This window comes from Candoia aspera, chromosome 1 (genome assembly GCF_035149785.1).
Source record: "Candoia aspera isolate rCanAsp1 chromosome 1, rCanAsp1.hap2, whole genome shotgun sequence".
In the NCBI taxonomy this organism is placed as follows: Eukaryota; Metazoa; Chordata; class Lepidosauria; order Squamata; family Boidae; genus Candoia; species Candoia aspera.
In genome coordinates, this window is record NC_086153.1 from 216,761,412 (window position 1) to 216,780,243 (window position 18,832).

At 44.4% G+C, this 18,832-nt stretch overlaps 1 protein-coding gene across 4 annotated transcripts in view; it reads left to right on the forward strand.

Annotated features, from left to right (window-relative positions):
* OSBPL11 (oxysterol binding protein like 11) overlaps positions 1 to 18,832 on the forward strand; it is a 60,753-nt gene that overhangs the window by 7,820 nt on the left and 34,101 nt on the right. For 3 of the 4 annotated variants that reach the window (XM_063288749.1, XM_063288750.1, XM_063288752.1), the window contains one exon: positions 18,596 to 18,664. In XM_063288749.1, the coding sequence (XP_063144819.1) occupies positions 18,596 to 18,664 (69 nt within the window). Of the gene's footprint in view, positions 1 to 18,509; positions 18,665 to 18,832 lie in introns of those variants that run through there. The other variant, XM_063288751.1, reaches the window with a different exon arrangement.

Genomic DNA, 18,832 nt, shown 5'->3' on the forward strand with positions numbered 1-18,832 from the left:
ATGTAGGTTTGTTTTTGCATCGGCTTGGCCATCTCTAAATCAAAAGAAAACAGCAAACAGAAATCATATTGCATCTGAAAAAGGTATTTGTTTTTCAAGTCCTATTACAAATTGGGAGAAGGCTGTGACTGAGAGTAGGGTACAGTAGCTCTTCTGTTTAGCCAGAGGTGATAGAGAGGTTAGCGTGGTTTCCAGGCCAAAATCACACTTACGAAAGATTAAGCATACATCGGTCTACTGCAGTAGCTTCCTCAGAGCACCATCTAACTAAATCTAGTGTTGAAGTACATTTTGAATCCTTAGGTGTAACTGACTTGTGTTCAGGCATGTTGCATTTAAATGCCAAAACAACAACAACAACTTGTTCCAAACAAAATAAAATTCTGATTTAAAATAAAGGTGAACTTGTTTCCTTGCTCTGCCCTTTAACCAACTATGCTCAGGGAGAGGGGGAAACTAAAATCACTGCTCATGAGTTTGCACATTCTCCACTAAGCTGTGCCCATGTTTTATTACAATACCCACATGCGGTCAACTTCCTGTTTGAAATATATCCAGCGTATGGTGGTCAAATGTAATTCTTGACAGTAAATATCAAGCAGATTGGCAAATCTTCTGGATTACATTTAGAATATCCTTGTTTTATAATGTTGGAACACAGTTTGACCAGTCAGACTATTTATGCAAGCATACTTATGCGGGAATTTTTAAGACAGGTTTATATGTGAGAAGATACCATGGCCCCAAATTATTGAGGCCTTTATTTAATAGCTTATGTTCATGTTGTTATAGGTCAGACATCTATATAATAGCTGCACTCTAATGCAGTTGTTTGTGCATTAATGTTAAAGGTAGACCTATATATGAAACATTATTCTAAATTCTGTTTTAAATGTAATATCAGTGATTTTTGTGAGAAGGATGGGAAATGTTTTTTTTTTAACTTTTTAATGAAGATAACTGGCTGATTTTAAAATTAGCAGTATGATTCCTGTGTTGAGACATAGGTTCTTCATTCCAGATGCTGATTGATAGTATTAATAATAATGTCACAGACAGCGATATTATAATTATTTCCTCACTATGTTATTTAGTTACATAAAGCTTAAAACCTGCCCCTGAAACAATTGTTCAAATTACTGAGTCTCAAGCGTTGTCCTGTTCTCATGCAAAAATAAACTCCTATTTAACAGGTAGCATAACTTGTACCATTCCTGGGGGTTTCATAGCCCAAAATACATTCGTTGTTTTGTAGCAAGCACAGAGTGAAAGGGATTGACTTGTGGTACATGAGAAATGCAAGTGAAGAACCCTTTAGCTCAAAAAAGTTGCTGACTGAAATGGATAATGATGAATAATCAGAAATAGTCAAAAATGGAACAATAAGGTAAAAGGAGTTGTGGTTTTAAATTACTCTCACAGGCTGTTGATTCTTAGAGCACACATTTTCCAGTGGAGGATTCCTGAGAGAGCTGGTACCTGCAGGGAACTCTTGAAATCTTTCTGAAACACGTTACACTCGGGCTTGGCTAAACATCAGAGGTTTTTGGGATTTAAATGGCCATAATATGGATCATTACAACCATTAACACGAATGGAGGAATTGATACTTAGGCATGGAAGGATATATGTAGTGTGATATATGTAGAATAACGTATGGTAGAATACATAGATTTTCCTTTTTCCAGTCTAGTCGATCGAAATACTGACTTTAGATAATACAAGTTCAGTATGACCATGAGCAGTGGGAAATGAGTTATGAGCAATGTAGAATATAATTGAATGGCTTAATTATCAAAAAGTCATTCCTTCTGTTTTACTATAATCTGTACACTAAATGTTATGAGCCTTTTGGGTAGAATAAATGAAGGCTCTTTGGGGTGAAATAAAAAGGAAAGAATATACCAGTGTCTTGGCCCCAAACAGTTAAGCATGTCCTCATTTTGAGCAAAATATTGGGTGGAAAGGAGGAAAAAAAAGAACCCCATATATATCAAACTGACTTTAAATGGTTCTACAACTCATGTAGGCAGGTAACAGTGTTGATGCCAGTAGATCCTGCTAAAGCATCATCAATTTTTAAATTTCTTGGCTCTCTACTGGAGTAAATATCTATACAGAGAATGTTATCTTCAACTCTTCCAGGTTGTATAACATTTATACTTACATTTTGGAGCAAAAAATGCTTAGATACTTAGTATTTCTATCTCCAGGTTATCTAGAGATGGAAGATGAGTTCTTTGTTATCTTTTTACTTGCTTGGGCTAGTTTTGTGGGTCCAAATGTAAACAAAATTGGATAATGTACCGTAGATAGGTTTGAGAAGTGTAATATATTATCTGTTCTTTTCTATCATGGCGGATAAAGTTGTCAATGAGTATTGGTGATAATAGTATTACTCATTACCTCCCATGTCAGAGCTAGGATGCCTCTCAATAGAAATTGCTGGGAAACACTAATTGACTGGTGTTTTTGAATTAGTTGCTTTTGGGACTTCTCAGAAAAAACATGCTGGCCACTATGGAAAAGTTGGCCACCATTTAGATAGCCTTTGGACTGATTCAGCATGTTGAAATGATATAGAATATTTTAACAGGCAAAGTACCTTTTTAAAAGTTGAACAACATTGATAAATTTATTTCTCAACTTCCGTTAAAAATTAAATTAAAAAATCAATTGTATGAGAGGTGTAATTGCTAATCTGATTTTTCTTGATAGAGAGTTGAGGTGAATGGAATATCTTTAATTTGAACCTTCATAGGGTTGCCAGCATTATTTTTGATAGATTAAAAATGAAGTCAACTTGCATTCACAGAGCCATATAAAACTGAACTGAGCTGAATAATTTTAGAAATAAATAAATAAAGACTGTGAAAAAAACACTTGCATTAACAAGTTGTTTCATGGAATTCAACAGATAATGCAGGATCACTCCCTTTTGTTTGTCCTCTTGCAACTGATACTCAGAAGGACATGGCCTCTAAAAGCTAGAGGTTTTGTTTGAACTATAGGCCATATTTGTAAATTCTGCTAAGGCTTGTTCTGGTTTGCCTTTCTGTGGCTTATTTCATGTCCAAACCTGTTCTATGAAAGAATCTAGGATGTGTCTTCAAGTGAGAAACCATGGTTTCTTGTTAGCTTACTGTATGAGATGGCATTGCAGCAGGCCCATAGATAGTTTCTGTGGAATCTCTATATTAAATAAATATAGAGATTCCACAGAAACTATCTATGGGCCTGCTTCAATAACGTTTATATTTTAGATTGATTGATTGCTAGAACTCAGAGAAGATTTCAGAGTTCTTGCATGACATCCTCTCAAGTTTTCAGGGAAGAATATCAAGAATCACAAGAGAGATCTTGGTCATTTTAGAATTTTATATATTTAAAATAATTTGGCACTTGTGTCACAATAACATAAGAAGAGTTCGGTGGAATCAGGCCACAGTTAATCTAGTCCAGCCTTTTGTATCACAGGGGCCAACTGAATGCATTTGGGAATCTCACATGCTTGGAGTGATGTTTTCTTTACAGCAGCCAGTACATGTGCTGCCTATGATTCAGTAGGTAGTAAATAGCCATCATTATTAGAATTCATTGATAACCTGGTCTTTCATAACTAGTCTAGGCCCTTTTAAAAACCATCCAAATTGGCTGCCATTATTACAACTGAATTCCACAGTTTAACTTACAGTTTTGTCTTGCTTAACTTCTAACATTTATTTAAATATAAGTGCTGAATTACTTGGCTCTATGCATTCTGACAAGGGTGGACAGTGAACCCACCCTCTCTCAAGGCTAAGAACTTAGTCTGCAACAGGTAATAAAGATGAAGGAAGGCTCTCTGTAGGGATGCATGGTTAGACTGCTTGAAACTCATCTGAGTTTGACAACCCCAAGGAAGTACATTGAATGCCCTGCAACAGTAGTTTTGGTTTACATTGTTATCTTTGGCATTTTCTGGAGATTTTCTGGGAAACTCTCAGTCCTGCCTTAAAGGCATCTAAATTATCCCCTCATTGAATAAAGGCAAATGATGTATATAGGTACAGTGTATACTGATGTTGTGAAGGCTTGGAGAATAGTCCCATTTGCAAAATTTATGGATCACTTTCAACAACAGGAAGAAAATAATTGGCAGTACACTGGACCTGGATGAAACACAACCAGAGTCAAAAGTGTAATCCTTAAGTATGTTGACCAAGCATTGTGGCACCAGCTGTGGCATAAAAAGTTCTCAGTGAAGAATCATTTCCTTTTTTCCTCCTTGTTCATAGTAATAAGGAAGAGTTAAAAAATTATGCTATCCAGGATCCTAGTGACATCTGCCTGAAAGAGAAGAAGGGGCTTGGTTGTCCTTGGTGTGTGGTGTTCCAAGAATAGTCAGGAAAAGCCTGCAGAACTACACATGGTGTTTTTGTGATAAGCAGGAAAGTATCTCAGTGAGGCTGCATCTGTACTATAGTGTTTCAAGGATGATCAGACCATCAGGAGTGAGTGGGTAGAAGTGGGAGAAAACAAACTATAGATGAAAGACAAGCCAGGGGTCACTTGGCCTTTTGCGAGCATTTCATGGCTGATGCAGCAAATCAGGATGAACATGAAGCATGAGTTAATGCTAGGTATGAATATGGCTATCACAGGAACTGATAATAAAGCTAAGGACCCGTTATGTCATGAGCACCGTTGAGCTGAATGCATCAGCACAACGGCACACATAACAATACCACGGAAACAAGAGTAAGGGATTAAAAGATAAGCAAAGCGACGCACAACAACAGACACAGACCCCGAGGAGAAGGGAACGACCCCGGTCAGAAAAACCAGTCAAGAGAACACAAAGGGGGAAGAAAGAGCGACAAAGACAGGGCGGATCACGAGGCACACCTGAAGCTGTCAGCAGGAACGCAAAGGATATCGCCCAGCTGAAAGCAATCACCGGCCGGAGGAAGAAAACGATTATGAGCGAAGCCCGGGGCACCAGCAGGGGCCCCGCGAACCCTCACCTACCGGCAACGAAGCATACAGGACTTGGGGGGATGACACAACCCAAGGTGGGGGGGGTGCTGACCGGCGCGGGCTATTTAAACCCCGTACCGGCGCGCTCCCTTCACTCTCAGCTTTTTCTAGCTATGCACTATGCTGAAATAAACCAGAACCTGATCTTCCCTGAATTAGTGTCTGTGTTTTACTCAGTAGTAGGCAGCGCATGACATAAAGCTGAGAGTCATAAACTCAGCCTCGCCAAGCCCCACCGGACAACAACGAGCCGCGGGAGGAACAGACGGCGAGAAGAACATGAGCGGAGAGCGATGGAGCTGACGCGTCGCAGCCAGGACGGGCGAGCCGCACGGCGAGAGGCGGAGGAGAACCGACAGAGGCCAGAGGCAACGCGGACCCCAGGAGCCACGGACACCCTCCCGGCTCATCCCGAGCCTCAGCCCCACCCCTGGAGGGAGGCGGAGGCGACCCGACCATGGGAGGGAGCAACATACCTCCCGAGACCCGCGGAGACCTCCCCGCCCCACATCGCACCCCAGCCACCAGCATGGAGCTTCAGCCCAACTGCAAGAAACACGGTGGAGGACGGAGGGACGAACCAGCTGATTCGCTCCCAAGTCGAGGGAGCTGACCAGCGGACGGAAACGCCTGACCCCCACCGGTGGCCCAACTATGCGGAGACGCCGACTGGCCTGATCACAGCTGCGGCGCGGACCTTGGACCGAGAAACGCAAGCCAGACTCACGGCCATGGAGGCCCAACTAAGGGACCTCGGGACCATGCTGCAGTCGCTGATGTCCTCCATGCCTCACATGAACATACCCGTGCAGGTACACACCCCTATTCAAACCCCGAGCGGGTCTTGGCACCCCCATAGGCCAAATGCTAACCAGCAAGCTTCCCCGGCGGAAGAAGCCATGGGACGGGACGCGAGGAGAGGGGATCCACCGAACACCAGGGCCCCAAAGGACTTCCCCATTTTCTTCGACGGGAACCCTGCGAAGCTGTTGTTTTTCATCACGAACGCCAGGGAGTTCATGGGGCGGCACGGACACTCCTTTGACTCCGAAGCGGACAAAATCACAGCTGTGGCGATCAAGTTGCAAGACAGGGCGGCGGACTGGTACGTCCAAATGTACGAGTCCAATTCCCCCGCCCTCCCTGACTTCCACGCCTTCATCACTGAGATGAAGCACTATTTTGAGGACCCGCTAGCCAAGGAGAGGGTTAAAAGTACGCTTCAAGCCCTCAAACAGGGTGCATGAACTGTCGCGGACTACGCCCTCGAATTTAAAGCCCTCGCAGGGAAGATTAACGACTGGTCCGAGACTACCCTGCTAGAGATGTTCAAAAGGGGCCTCAGCCGCGAGGTACTCCAATGGGCACTCTACCGGGATGACCCGGAGACACTGCAAGGCTGGATCTACCTAGCGGGGAGAGCGGAACACGCTCATCGCACTTCCTTAATGACGGCAGAGGACAAAACAAGCACCAGCCCAAAGGTACCCGCGCCACACTTGGGGCCGGCCGGTCCCACGTACCAAAAGAAGAAGTTTGCTCGCGGACCCTGCGCGAAGTGCGGGAAAATGGGGCACAAAGCGGCAGACTGCTTCTCCAACCGAACACTAACTAGCGCTCCCAAACCCGCACCGAAAACGACGTTCAAACCAACTAACCCACCGCCACCCCCCCACCGCCGGATGACTGGAGCCACAGCGACACCGGACGAAGACTTGGACGCTTACTTGGCGGGGGAGGATGCCAAAGTCCCAGACCGGCTGGAGGGAAACGCTCCCCACCTGCCTTAAAACGCGCCACGAGGCAGGTGGTGGGACAGGGGAGCGAAACACACAGACAGAGCGATGAAAGCTCCGTAATAATGGGGACAATCAGGCTTTCCTTCAGCAACAGAGCCACCACGGCCGCGGCGCTAGTGGACTCGGGGTGCTCCAAGAACCTGATCCACCCCGACATAGTCGCCAAGCTCGACCTGCCTTGCCTCCCCCTCCCCACACCGCTGGCTTTCCACCAACTGGACGGCTCAACAGCGGGAGGGAAACCAGCCACGACGCAGACCGAGCCTGTCAGCCTACAAATGGGCACCCACACCGAGCGAACATCTTTTGTGGTAACCCACATAGGGCGGCCCATCATAGTCCTAGGAATACCGTGGCTTGCGACCAACAACCCGTGTATTAACTGGCAGACCCGCACCTTCCAATTCGACGACGGCGCGTACCGGGCACCAGTTCCGGCGGGCAGAATCAACCCCACAGTGGGACGGGCAGAGGCAGCAGCCCAGGACAACACAGCAACCCCAGAAGACCTACCTGAACAATATGCTGATTTCTCAGAGGTCTTCGGGGAAGAGGAGGCGGACCAACTACCCCCCCCCCGCAAGACGGACTGTAGAATTGAGCTGCTTCCCGATGTCCCCTTACCCAGGCCGAAGATTTACTCGATGACCCCGAAGGAGATGACAACCCTCCGGGAGTTCATCGATAAAAACCTGGCTAGGGGTTTCATAGAGCCGGCATGCTCACCGGTCGGAGTGCCCGTCTTATTCCGAGAGAAAAAAGACGGCACCTTACGGCTCTGCACCAACTACCGGGGCCTCAACGCGGCGTCCCTATCCAATAAATACCCCCTACCCCTCGTGAAAGACATGCTCGCCCACCTGTCCACGGGAAGAGTATTCTCCAAACTGGACCTCCGCGAGGCTTATTACAGGATCCGAATCAGGGAGGGGGACGAATGGAAAACAGCGTTCAACTGCCCCCTAGGCGCCTTTCAGTACAAGGTGCTGCCATTCGGACTAGCGGGGGCCCCGGGAGTGTCATGCAGCTCATCAATGAGGTACTGCATGAACACCTGTTCAAAGGGGTACTAGTTTACATAGATGACGTACTCATCTACACCCAGACGCACGAAAAACACGTAACCCTAGTCAGGCAAGTCCTCGAAAAGCTAAGAAGGGCGAAACTCTATGCCGAATTCCATAAAGCACGCCTAGACTACCTGGAGTACCGAATCTCCGGCGAAGGCATAGAAATGGACCCCGCAAAAGTCGAGGCGGTGGTGAATTGGGAACGCCCACGTAACAGGCGCCAACTTCAAAGCTTCCTCGGCTTCGCGAACTTCTACAGGTCATTCGCACGGGGGTTCGCGGAGATAGCCCTCCCCCTAACAGACCTCCTCAAAACTAAAGGAGTTGGGGACACACGGCGAGCCAAGAACCCAGGGACAGTACTAAATTGGACTCCCGCGTGTCAGCGTTCAACAGACTGAAAGCGCTGTTCACAACGGAGCCAATCCTCGCACATCCGGACCCAGAACAGCCGTTCGTGGTCCAAGCCGACACCTCAGACTTCTCCCTGGGGGCCATACTGCTCCAAAAGGACCCTGCAGGAAGCCTGAAACCATGCGCCTACCTGTCAAGGAAATTCTCGGAGACGGAAAGGCGCTGGCACGTATGGGAGAAGGAAGCGTTCGCGGTAAAATCGGCGCTAGAAACATGGAGGCATCTATTGGAAGGAGCCACCCAACCATTCGAGGTCTGGACAGACCACCGGAACCTCGAGGCCCTCCGGACGCCCAGACGCCTCAGCCCGAAACAGGTCAGATGGGCCCAATTCTTCAGCCGCTTTAACTTTCAACTGAAGTTCATACCGGGCAAAAAGAACTTCCTGGCTGACGCCCTCTCCCGACTGCCCCAAGACGAAGAGCCCGTCCCAGATATGATTGGGACGGTCCTATCCGCCTCCCAGCTGGGGATGGCAGTGACCACCCGAAGCAGCGCTCAGAAACAGCCCAACCCCACGTCTCAACCGACAGCAAGCCAACCAGCGAGCAGACGGCGCCACCCGCGACTGCCAGGAGGAATACGCGCGGACCTCACCGCCGCCCTCAAAACCGACCCCTGGCTACTAGCAAACCCCGACAAGGTAACAATGGAACAGGACTTAGCATGGGGGGAAGGCAGAATATATGTCCCGGACTCGCAGCGCCAGGCAATCCTGCGCAGATCACACGACAGCAAACAAGCGGGACACTTCGGATTCCTAAAGACCCTGCACCTAACACGACAATTCTGGTGGCCCGCATTGAGATGGGACGTGAAGGCCTACGTAGCATCCTGCCCGATATGCGCTATGGCCAAACGGGCACCGGGTAAGCCCCCGGGACTACTACAAATGGTGGCGGAGCCCTCCCGACCATGGGAGGAAATCTCCATGGATTTTATAGTAGATCTACCACCCAGCCAGAAGAAAACAACCATTTGGGTGGTGAAAAACTACTTTTCTAAACAAGCGCACTTCATCCCCTGCTCATCAGTCCCGTCTGCCCAGCAGCTGGCTAAACTTTTCCTCGTACACGTGTACAGGTTACACGGATGTCCCGTATGCGTGGTGACCGACAGGGGCACACAATTCACCTCGAAATTCTGGCGGGCCTTCCTAAAACTGATCGGGACCCAACAAGCCCTATCCACAGCCTGGCATCCCCAGATGGACGGAGCCACAGAGATCCTCAATGCCACCCTAGAACAATTCCTATGCTCATATACCAACTACCACCAAGACGACTGGGTCGACCTGCTTCTGTTTGCAGAAGTCGCATACAATAACGCCATTCACACGAGTTCAGGGAAAACCCCGTTCGAAGTAGTCTCCGGGCGCGAGTTCGTACCCATACCGGAGCTACCGCAACCCCCGGGACCCCAAGTGGGTGCTAGTGACTGGGGACGGAAGATAGCGGAATCATGGCCAATAATCACGGCAGCGCTGAAGGAAGCACAGTCCGCCTACAAAGAACAGGCCGACAAGCACCGGCGCCAGCAACCGACATTCCAGGCAGGGGATATGGTCTACCTATCCACCAAATTCATGAAATCACCTCAACCCTCGAAGAAACGGGCCTAAGTATATCGGGCCGCTTCGAGTAACACAGATAGTGAACCCGGTGGCAGTACGCCTGGACCTGCCGCACAATCTAAGGAGACTCCACCCGGTATTCCACAGCAGCCTCCTGAAACCAGCAACCACCTCCCGACAGCACCCAAGCACGCCTCTGCCCTCCCCAGTGATGATCGACGGCCAACAACATTTCGACGTAAAAGAAATACTCGATTCCCGCCGTCAACGGGGCACACTATACTATTTAGTGAAATGGAAACACTTCCCCCACCCAGAATGGGTGGCGGCTCAACACGTTAAGGCACCGGACCTGACCCGAGCATTCCACACGACGTACCCCGACAAACCAAAGGGGCGCCCAGCCGAACCGGCCCCTAGGACACACTTCCCCCCTCAGGCCTCCCCCCACCCGCGTTGCCCCCAGGGGAAGGGCCCCCCCAAGCCTGCGACTTGAGTAGACCTCCTCCCCCCTGAGACTCACCCTCCCCCCACCCTCTCCGGGCCCACTGGGGAGGGAAGATTGGTCATAGGTGCATCGCCAGAGGGCAAATGGCCAGGATGCACACATGACAACACGACGAACATCAAACAAAACAATCAACAAAACAAAAAGATAAGGATCCTACCTGGAGCTGAAACTGCACCCGACCAGCCACGCCTCCTCTCACGACGAACTGAGCAAGAACGAGCAGGGTGTGGTCGAGGCATGCGCACTTGCAGGGTGTGGTCGAGGCATGCGCCCTCGGAACACACCCAAAAGATGGAAACGAGGTAGAGGGCGGAGCAAGGGGAGGGGTGAAAGCACTCCGGCGGGAAATACAAAAAAAAAAAATAAAAAAAATTTTTTTGACAGCTCTCCCGGAAAAAACCGGAATGCCGGGGGGGGGGGGGCTACCATTCGAAAGGGGGGCAGTATGTCATGAGCACCGTTGAGCTGAATGCATCAGCACAACGGCACACATAACAATACCACGGAAACAAGAGTAAGGGATTAAAAGATAAAGCGACGCACAACAACAGACACAGACCCCGAGGAGAAGGGAACGACCCCGGCCGGAAAAACCAGTCAAGAGAACACAAAGGGGGAAGAAAGAGCGACAAAGACAGGGCGGATCATGAGGCACACCTGAAGCTGTCAGCAGGAACGCAAAGGATATCGCCCAGCTGAAAGCAATCACCGGCCGGAGGAAGAAAACGATTATGAGCGAAGCCCGGGGCACCAGCAGGGGCCCCGCGAACCCTCACCTACCGGCAACGAAGCATACAGGACTTGGGGGGATGACACAACCCAAGGGGGGGGCGCTGACCGGCGCGGGCTATTTAAACCCCGTACCGGCGCGCTCCCTTCACTCTCAGCTTTTTCTAGCTATGCACTATGCTGAAATAAACCAGAACCTGATCTTCCCTGAATTAGTGTCTGTGTTTTACTCAGTAGTAGGCAGCGCATGGCACGTTAGAGATTTTATCCCCTACCTGTGAATTTCCTGTTATACATATATGATGAAATATTTTAAAATATTTATTTATCTGTTTTAATTGAATCAGTATTATTTTATCCAATGAGAACAACGGAAAAACCTCTGTGCACTTATTCCATATCTCAATTATTTTTTCCTACTTTTCTAACATGTCCCTTGATTTGGGGGGAAAGGCTTTAAAAGAAAAATTTAAAAAAGAGCTCTAAATGCTTTGACTGTTCTTATAGGGAAGGATTTTGGGGGACCCAATTTTTTTGCTTTTTCTTCCAGATCAGATTATCAGGATCGGACATAGTCAAACAGGGCTGTACCATAGGTTTATTTACACTTCAACATTATGATACTATTTTATTTTCAGTTCCTTTTCTAATAGTAGTCTGTAACATGGGACATACATCTGTTTTTAATTGTTGCACAATTTATGTTATGTAATTTTCGATGTCTACTACAAGATCTCTCTTCCTTTGGAGTCACAGTCAGTTTAGATCTCATCACTGTAAATCTAAAACTGGGATTGTTTTTCCCTGTGCATGTTTCTCTTCGGTCTCAAAGAAATAAACGGAAAGGTAGAACAGATGCTTCATTAGAGGAATAAGAAAATTGGATCGAAACCCTTCATAAGAAGGTTGTCATGTGTGTGTGTGTTTTAATGTTGTAAATCATATATGTGAACATTAGATTTTTTTTTTATTCTGAACACAACTGGGGTTTTGTTCTGTGTGTGTTTTGCAGGAGACCAGAGCATAAACATTTTTAACCCTAAGTTTCATTGATTTAAAGTATTAATTCAGGACAGAATGGATGAATTGGAATGCCTGGCTTAGAAGATAGTATAGATATAATGGGTGTAACTGAAACCTAGTGGACTAGAGAAAATCAGCAGGCCATGGTTATTCCTGTTTACAAACTCTGTAGGAAAGACAGGGAAAGGCATAGTGAAGGAGGTATTACCCTGTATGTAAAAGAATTGAATTAAGTTATCATGGCATCCCCGAAGGGACAGATCATTCAACAGAATCACTCTGGGTAGAAATACCATGTCATAAAAGTAGGTTGATCCTGGGGATGTACTATCATTCCCCTAACCAAGATGTTCAAAGAGATCTGGAAATGAGGGAAATCAGAGAGGAATCCTGAAAAGGAAGTCTTGTAATTATGGGAGATTTCACTTATTCACACATTGACTGTGTAAATGTGTGTTCAAATCATGACAGAGAGGTAAAATTCTTAGGTGCTATACATGACTGTGCACTGGAGCAGGTGGTCATGGAACTGACGAGAGAGGGGGCAATAATAGACCTATTCTTAAATAGTGGTCAGGACTTGGTGAGAGAAATATATGTAGTCGAACCATTGGCTATAATGCAATAAAATTCAACATTCAAAGAAGTTATTCCACAAAGTCATATTTGACTTCAAAAAATGGAACATTTTAAAATTGAGAATACCAGTGAAAAGGAAGGTTGAAAGGGCAAGCTCCTCCAAAAAGCTTGGTTGTTATTAAAAACCGTAATAATAGAGGCTCAGACACAATGTATTCCTAAAATTAGAAAAATGGCCCCAGAGTCAAAAAGGTCTGGCTGGTTGACTAGCATTGTAAAGGAAGCTATTAGGGCCCAGAAAGTATCATTTAGAAAGTGGAAGACTTGTCCTAATGAAGAAAACAGAAAGCATAAACTCTGGCAAAAGAAATGCAAAGAGAGAGTGAGGGAGGCAAAAAGAAAATTTGAGGAGCATACTGCCAAAACTGTAGATAAAAGATTCTTCAAATACATTAGAAGCAGGAAGCCAGTCAGGGAAGCCATTGGTCCCTTTATGAAGGAGTCAAAGGTGTGCTAAGAGGAGAAAAGGAAATTGCAGAGAAGCTGAATGAATTCTTTGCTTCCGTCTTCACAGGAGAAAAATTGGCGGAGATCCTTGAGTTCTTAGGAAGGGGATCAGATGAACTGAGCCATATAGTGGTGACAAGAGAAGAACTGCTAGGCCTTATTGACAAATTGAACATGAACAAATCACCAAGCCCCAATGGCATCTACCCAAGGGTTATTAAGGAGCTTAAAGCTGAGATTGTGGACCTTTTAACTAAAATGTGCAACCACTCTCTACTATTGGCCTCTGGAGTTGAGGACTGGAAGGTAGCCAATGTAACTCCAGTTTTTAAGAAGGGCTCACAGGGAGATCCAGGAAATTATAGACCTGTCAGCTTAACATCTGTTTCAGGGAAGATAATGGAAACTTCTATGAAAGATAAAATTACAGACCTTGCTCAAGGGTATCTAACATGGCTTCAACTAAGGGAAGGTTCTGTCTAATTAATCAACTACAGAGTCATTGAGAGTCGGGTGGCATAACAAATTTGATTGATAAATAAATACTAGAGGGTTTTTTAGGGTTTTAATAAACATGTGGATAAGGGCAAGCCAGTAGACATCATCTGCTTTGATTTTAAAAAAGCCTATGATAAAGTCCCTCATCAGAGACTTTTCAGTAAACTTAACACCCATGGAATAAAAAAGCAGGTCCTGTTGTGGGTAAGCAACTGGCGAAAGAATAGAAAACAAAGACTAGGAGTAAATGGACATTTCTTACAATGGAGGGATATAGCTAGCGTGGTTGCCCAGGGTTCTGTCCTAGGACCCAGGGCTTTTTAACATATTTATAAATGATCTGGAATCGGACATGACTAGTGGAATAATCAAGTTTGCTGATGACATTGAATTGTTCAAAGTGGTAAAAACAATAAGGGACTGAGAAGAGCTCCAAAGAGATATCTGCACATAAAGGAGTATGTGTCAAAATGGCAGATGTTCACTGTGAGCAAATGTAAAGTGATGCACATAGGTGCCAAAAATCCTAACTACTTATACAAATTAGTGGGATCAGAGCTAGTAGTGACTGATGAGGAAAGAGGCCTTGGAATAATGGTAAACAGTTCAATGAAGGTGTCAATATAGTACGCGTCCACTGTAAAAAAGGCCAATAGCATGTTAGGCATAATAAGAAACTGTACTGAAAATAGAGATGCCAATATCATAATGCCCTTATATAAACCAGTTATGTGACCACATCTGGAATATTGCGTGCAGTTCTGGTCGACACAACTCAAGAAAGATATAGTGGAGCTAGAGAAGGGTGAGAGGTGGGCAAAGATGATCCTGGCGTTTGAGCAGTTTCCCAAGAGGAAGGGGGCTTTTTAGTCTAGAAAGAAAGGGTATGTGTGATTTAGGTGTACAAAATTATGCATGTGTGGATAAAATGAAAGAAGAGAAGCCATTTTCCCTTTCCCAAACTACTAGAACCAAAGGTCAACCCATTTTTAACACAATGCATACTTCAGGTTTGGAATTCACTACCACTAGATGCTACTAGCTTGGCTAGCTTCAAAAAAGGGTTGGACCAATTCATGGAACTCATGGGGATCAATGGCTGTTAGCCTTGATGGGAGTGGGACTGCCTCTGAAGCCATCTGTTGGGAGACTAGGGGCTTCCTTGTGCAATTGGTTGGCCACTGTGAGAAAAGGCTGCTAGTCTAGATGGGCCAGGGGCTCCGATCCTGAAGGACAGTGCATATGTTGTTACGTTCTTACATAGAGCATAGGATTCTACAGGTATTAATAAGTGGACTTATGGAGATTGGACTTTTGAAGTTTTGCCAAAGAATCCATTAAATTGAGAGCTTTTAATATTCTGATGAGTATGGTGATTTGTATATATAATTTGTTGATGGCTAGTTTTCTTTTATGCTTTTAAAAATAGCTAGACTTTCTCCATGTCTAGCTTTTTATTTCGACCATTTCCCCTGTGTACAGTGCTGTGTTCCAATATTGATTTAGAAAAGCTCCTATTGGATCTCACCTGTGAAAATTATTGGACCTCTTACTTGTTCCTGTGATTCATTTTGTAGATGTTTCTTATTCCAAACAATTAATATAACATCACAGTATTTCTGAGTTACTTGGTTGGTAGAAGTTGGATAGGTATGTAAAGGAATGTAGAGATGATCTTGGTAAAAGAATGGATGAGCCAGTAAGGGAAGAGAAATGGCAATTGAGTCTTAGGAAAGTGGAAAGCATGAGAAAGAAACTAAAAATAATCCCACCTTGACTCTGATTGGTATAAGATAGGGCAGAGAAAAGCTTTGATAGGCTTTCAAGATTGATGTTACCCTTTTGAGGTAGATGAGGTCAGGAAACATACACTGCAAGGATTCCAGTAGTTTCTCAACTACTACGTTATGTTGTAGGATATAACAATAGAACCTTGAAAGCTTGTTAGAGTTTCTCTCTGCCCCTTCTTATATCAAACAGAATCAAGGCAGGTTTATACATTCCTTCACCAAGGTTATCTCTACATTCCTTTTCAGGATAAGACTGGGCAGGCAGTCTGATGGAGCTTCAACTCCCATCAGCCAAAGCAAAATAGACAGTGCCAAGGAATGATCAGTACTGTAACCCAAAATATTTGAAGGACACCCCTAGGTTAAGGAATAAAATGCTATCCTATTATACACTGGATAAAATCATATTTTGTTTTTTAATCTTTACAACTTTCAGATCAGCTTCCCATTTGCAAGAAGGTCAGCTGATAACTGCAAAATAAGGATTGTAGCTATAATAGTGACTTCACATGTGATCCAGCTTTTATGATAAATGGTTTAAGACTCTAAATAGACTCAGGTTCCTGACAGCCTGTGCCCTAATATTACTATCTGGAAGTTCTTTGTTTCTTCCACTTTACAAATACTTACCTGATAATTCTGTGTTGAGGCAGGCATGGTTGTATCCTCTCTGCTTCCTTTCTTCTTTCCAATTCTGTTAACTTTTCTGTACTGCTTCTCTGAAAACAGCTGGTAGTTGGTTAGTAGGATGCATTGTGACATCAACAAGAAAGCTGCCAATCAATGAGGTGCTCCCTCCTCTAGTTTCATTAGGTTTCAGTTCTGATGATTTAGTGATTGAAATGCTTCTGTAATTATTTTGGGTGTTCTTCTTAAGATGGTATTTTTGGAAAATCTAGTTTTAGTTCTGCCCCCTTACACAATAGTTTATGTTAAAGATTACACATCTATAATCAGAATGACTGATTAGGATTTTAAGTACAAAGACTAAGTTAACATTTAATTGGTATACAAGTAGTCCTTGCTTATTGACCACTCATTCAGCAACCATTCAAAGTTACAAGGATGCTGAAAAAGAGATTTTATGGCCCATTTACAGCCATTTATGACCTTCTCAGCATCCCTCAGTCATGTGATTGCCACTACAGTCAGTACCCATTGTCCTGTGCCTGACCTGTGGTTTTTTTCTCCTCCCCCCTTGCAGAGCAGATTGATTGGAGAGAAAGGGATTGCAAGAGAGTAAGCTGTTTGCTCTTCTACACATTGAAAGCAATGTGATTACACCAGCAGTCCGGGGCTGGGAGCCACGGGCACGCTATGCAAACAGCTTACAGTACCCTGTTGAAATCTCTTTCTCTCCAGTCTCTCTTCTTTGTGAGGAGTGGGGGGGGGGGAAGCAAGTGATTTCTGTAGGCAATCTGTTTTGCCTGACTCTTCCTCCCTTCCCCCGCAGTGGAGAGAGATTGGAGAGGAATTGATTTCAAGAAAGTAAGCTGTTTGCTCTTCTACACACTGAAAGCAATGTGATCTCATTGGAAAGGGTCAAGCAAAGGAAAGATTGCCTACAGAAATCACTTGCTTTTTTTCTGGAGAACTGGAATGCTCAGCTGCTGTCCTGCAAAGCTTCTTGAATATGATGCAGGAATATTTGTTCTTTGTTGTCTACTGGGTTAATTTTGTGTTTGTGTGTGTGTGTGTGTGTGTGTGTCAAAACTTTTCAGGCACATCTGCTTCATGGTGCCATTGCATCACTTAGTTGTGTTAGAGCTGCATAATTCACATTATTTGTCAATGAACTCTTTCAACTTCTTGGTGGCACCTCGTGACTGTTAATAATTGCTACTCAGCTAGATGGCAGCATCTAACTGTCTTTGACTGAACTAGGGTATGCAAACCACTTCTCTGTTGCTGCCAGGAAAGGGACAAACTTTACCTTAATGTAATTCTTATGAAGCAGTACAAAAATGGATACTGTGGGTCCACTGTATCTGAGGACATAGATAACATGGAGTGGGTCTGCTCTGTGATGCACACACCTTAGTTATTCTTTTTGGCTGCTGGTGGCATTTGGAAATTTGTTTGGTGGGGAGAACTTGGCCATTCGTAAAATGGCTGCAGTGGAGGAATGTAACAGTTATAAAGCACCAGTGTACAAATGTCCTCCCTGTCTATGCAGTCTTTCCCCAGTATGCTTCCCAGTAGTTCTGCTTAGCTTTTATATAAGCGGGCATACCACCAAGCAAAACTCCATTTTTATTTTCTAAGGAAGTTTATGAGGCAGAAGGCATTTTTGGAAATAAATAGAGGAGATTGGAGGCTGGAATTTTTCTTTCTGTACTAAATGTTCTTTTAAAATTAAAAGACATTTTTAATGTAAGAAACAGATGGGGTAGGGAGCCCAGTATATACCAAGAGAAGCTTGGTGTGGCCCACAAAGATCTTATTAAAGAGCACAGGCTTTATGATTTAGTTATTTGGCAAGATAAGATTCAGAATGTTGTGCTTGAGCAAAACAATAGTCTCCAATGATATTGATGATTTATAACATGTACTCAGAGTCCAAGAAGTGTGCATCAGTTCAAAAAAATTTAAATGTGCTTTTCCTTAATTAATAGTGGCTAGTGATTTATTTACTTAATTCAATTTTTAAAGTTATTCTTTTAATCTTAATCAATAGCCATTTTCATAATGAATAATAGTTAAAGAGCCCAAAAAGCTTTCCTTAAAGTTGGAAACCTTAAGGGTACTCAGTAATTTAATCTTTAATATTGAAGCTTTATAAACAACTCAAGAGGTGCCCAATAATTTATTACTGATCCCAATAGTTTATGCATCAGTAATGTTGGTCCCAGTTTGACGACTGGTAGATTATTTAAGGCATCTCTGTTCTGAATCTGCAAAGACAAACAAGGAGCAAGTGTTTGCAGCAATTTCTGTTTTAAGAGGCGTTTGATATTTGTGCTGAGTTACAAAGTCTGTTCTATTACTCTATCAAATATGAAATTACAGAACATCTATGTGAAATATTTTAATTGTTGTTATTTGCCTGTAGCTGATGAACTCTGTTCTTATATTTGCCACAGTGATCACATGGAAAACATTTCTGGCTATTTGATGAAGTATACAAATCTTGTAACAGGCTGGCAGTACCGGTAAGTTTGATTTCCCAAAATGTCACTATTTTGGATGGAATAGCTTTTATTGGTCAGGTAGAAGCTGTTATTAAAATGCCAAGAAACATAAGAAAATTGAATTATTTTTGTTGCATTTTAGAAAAAAATAATGAAGAATTGTTTCAGCAATAATTTTTTTTTAGTGCA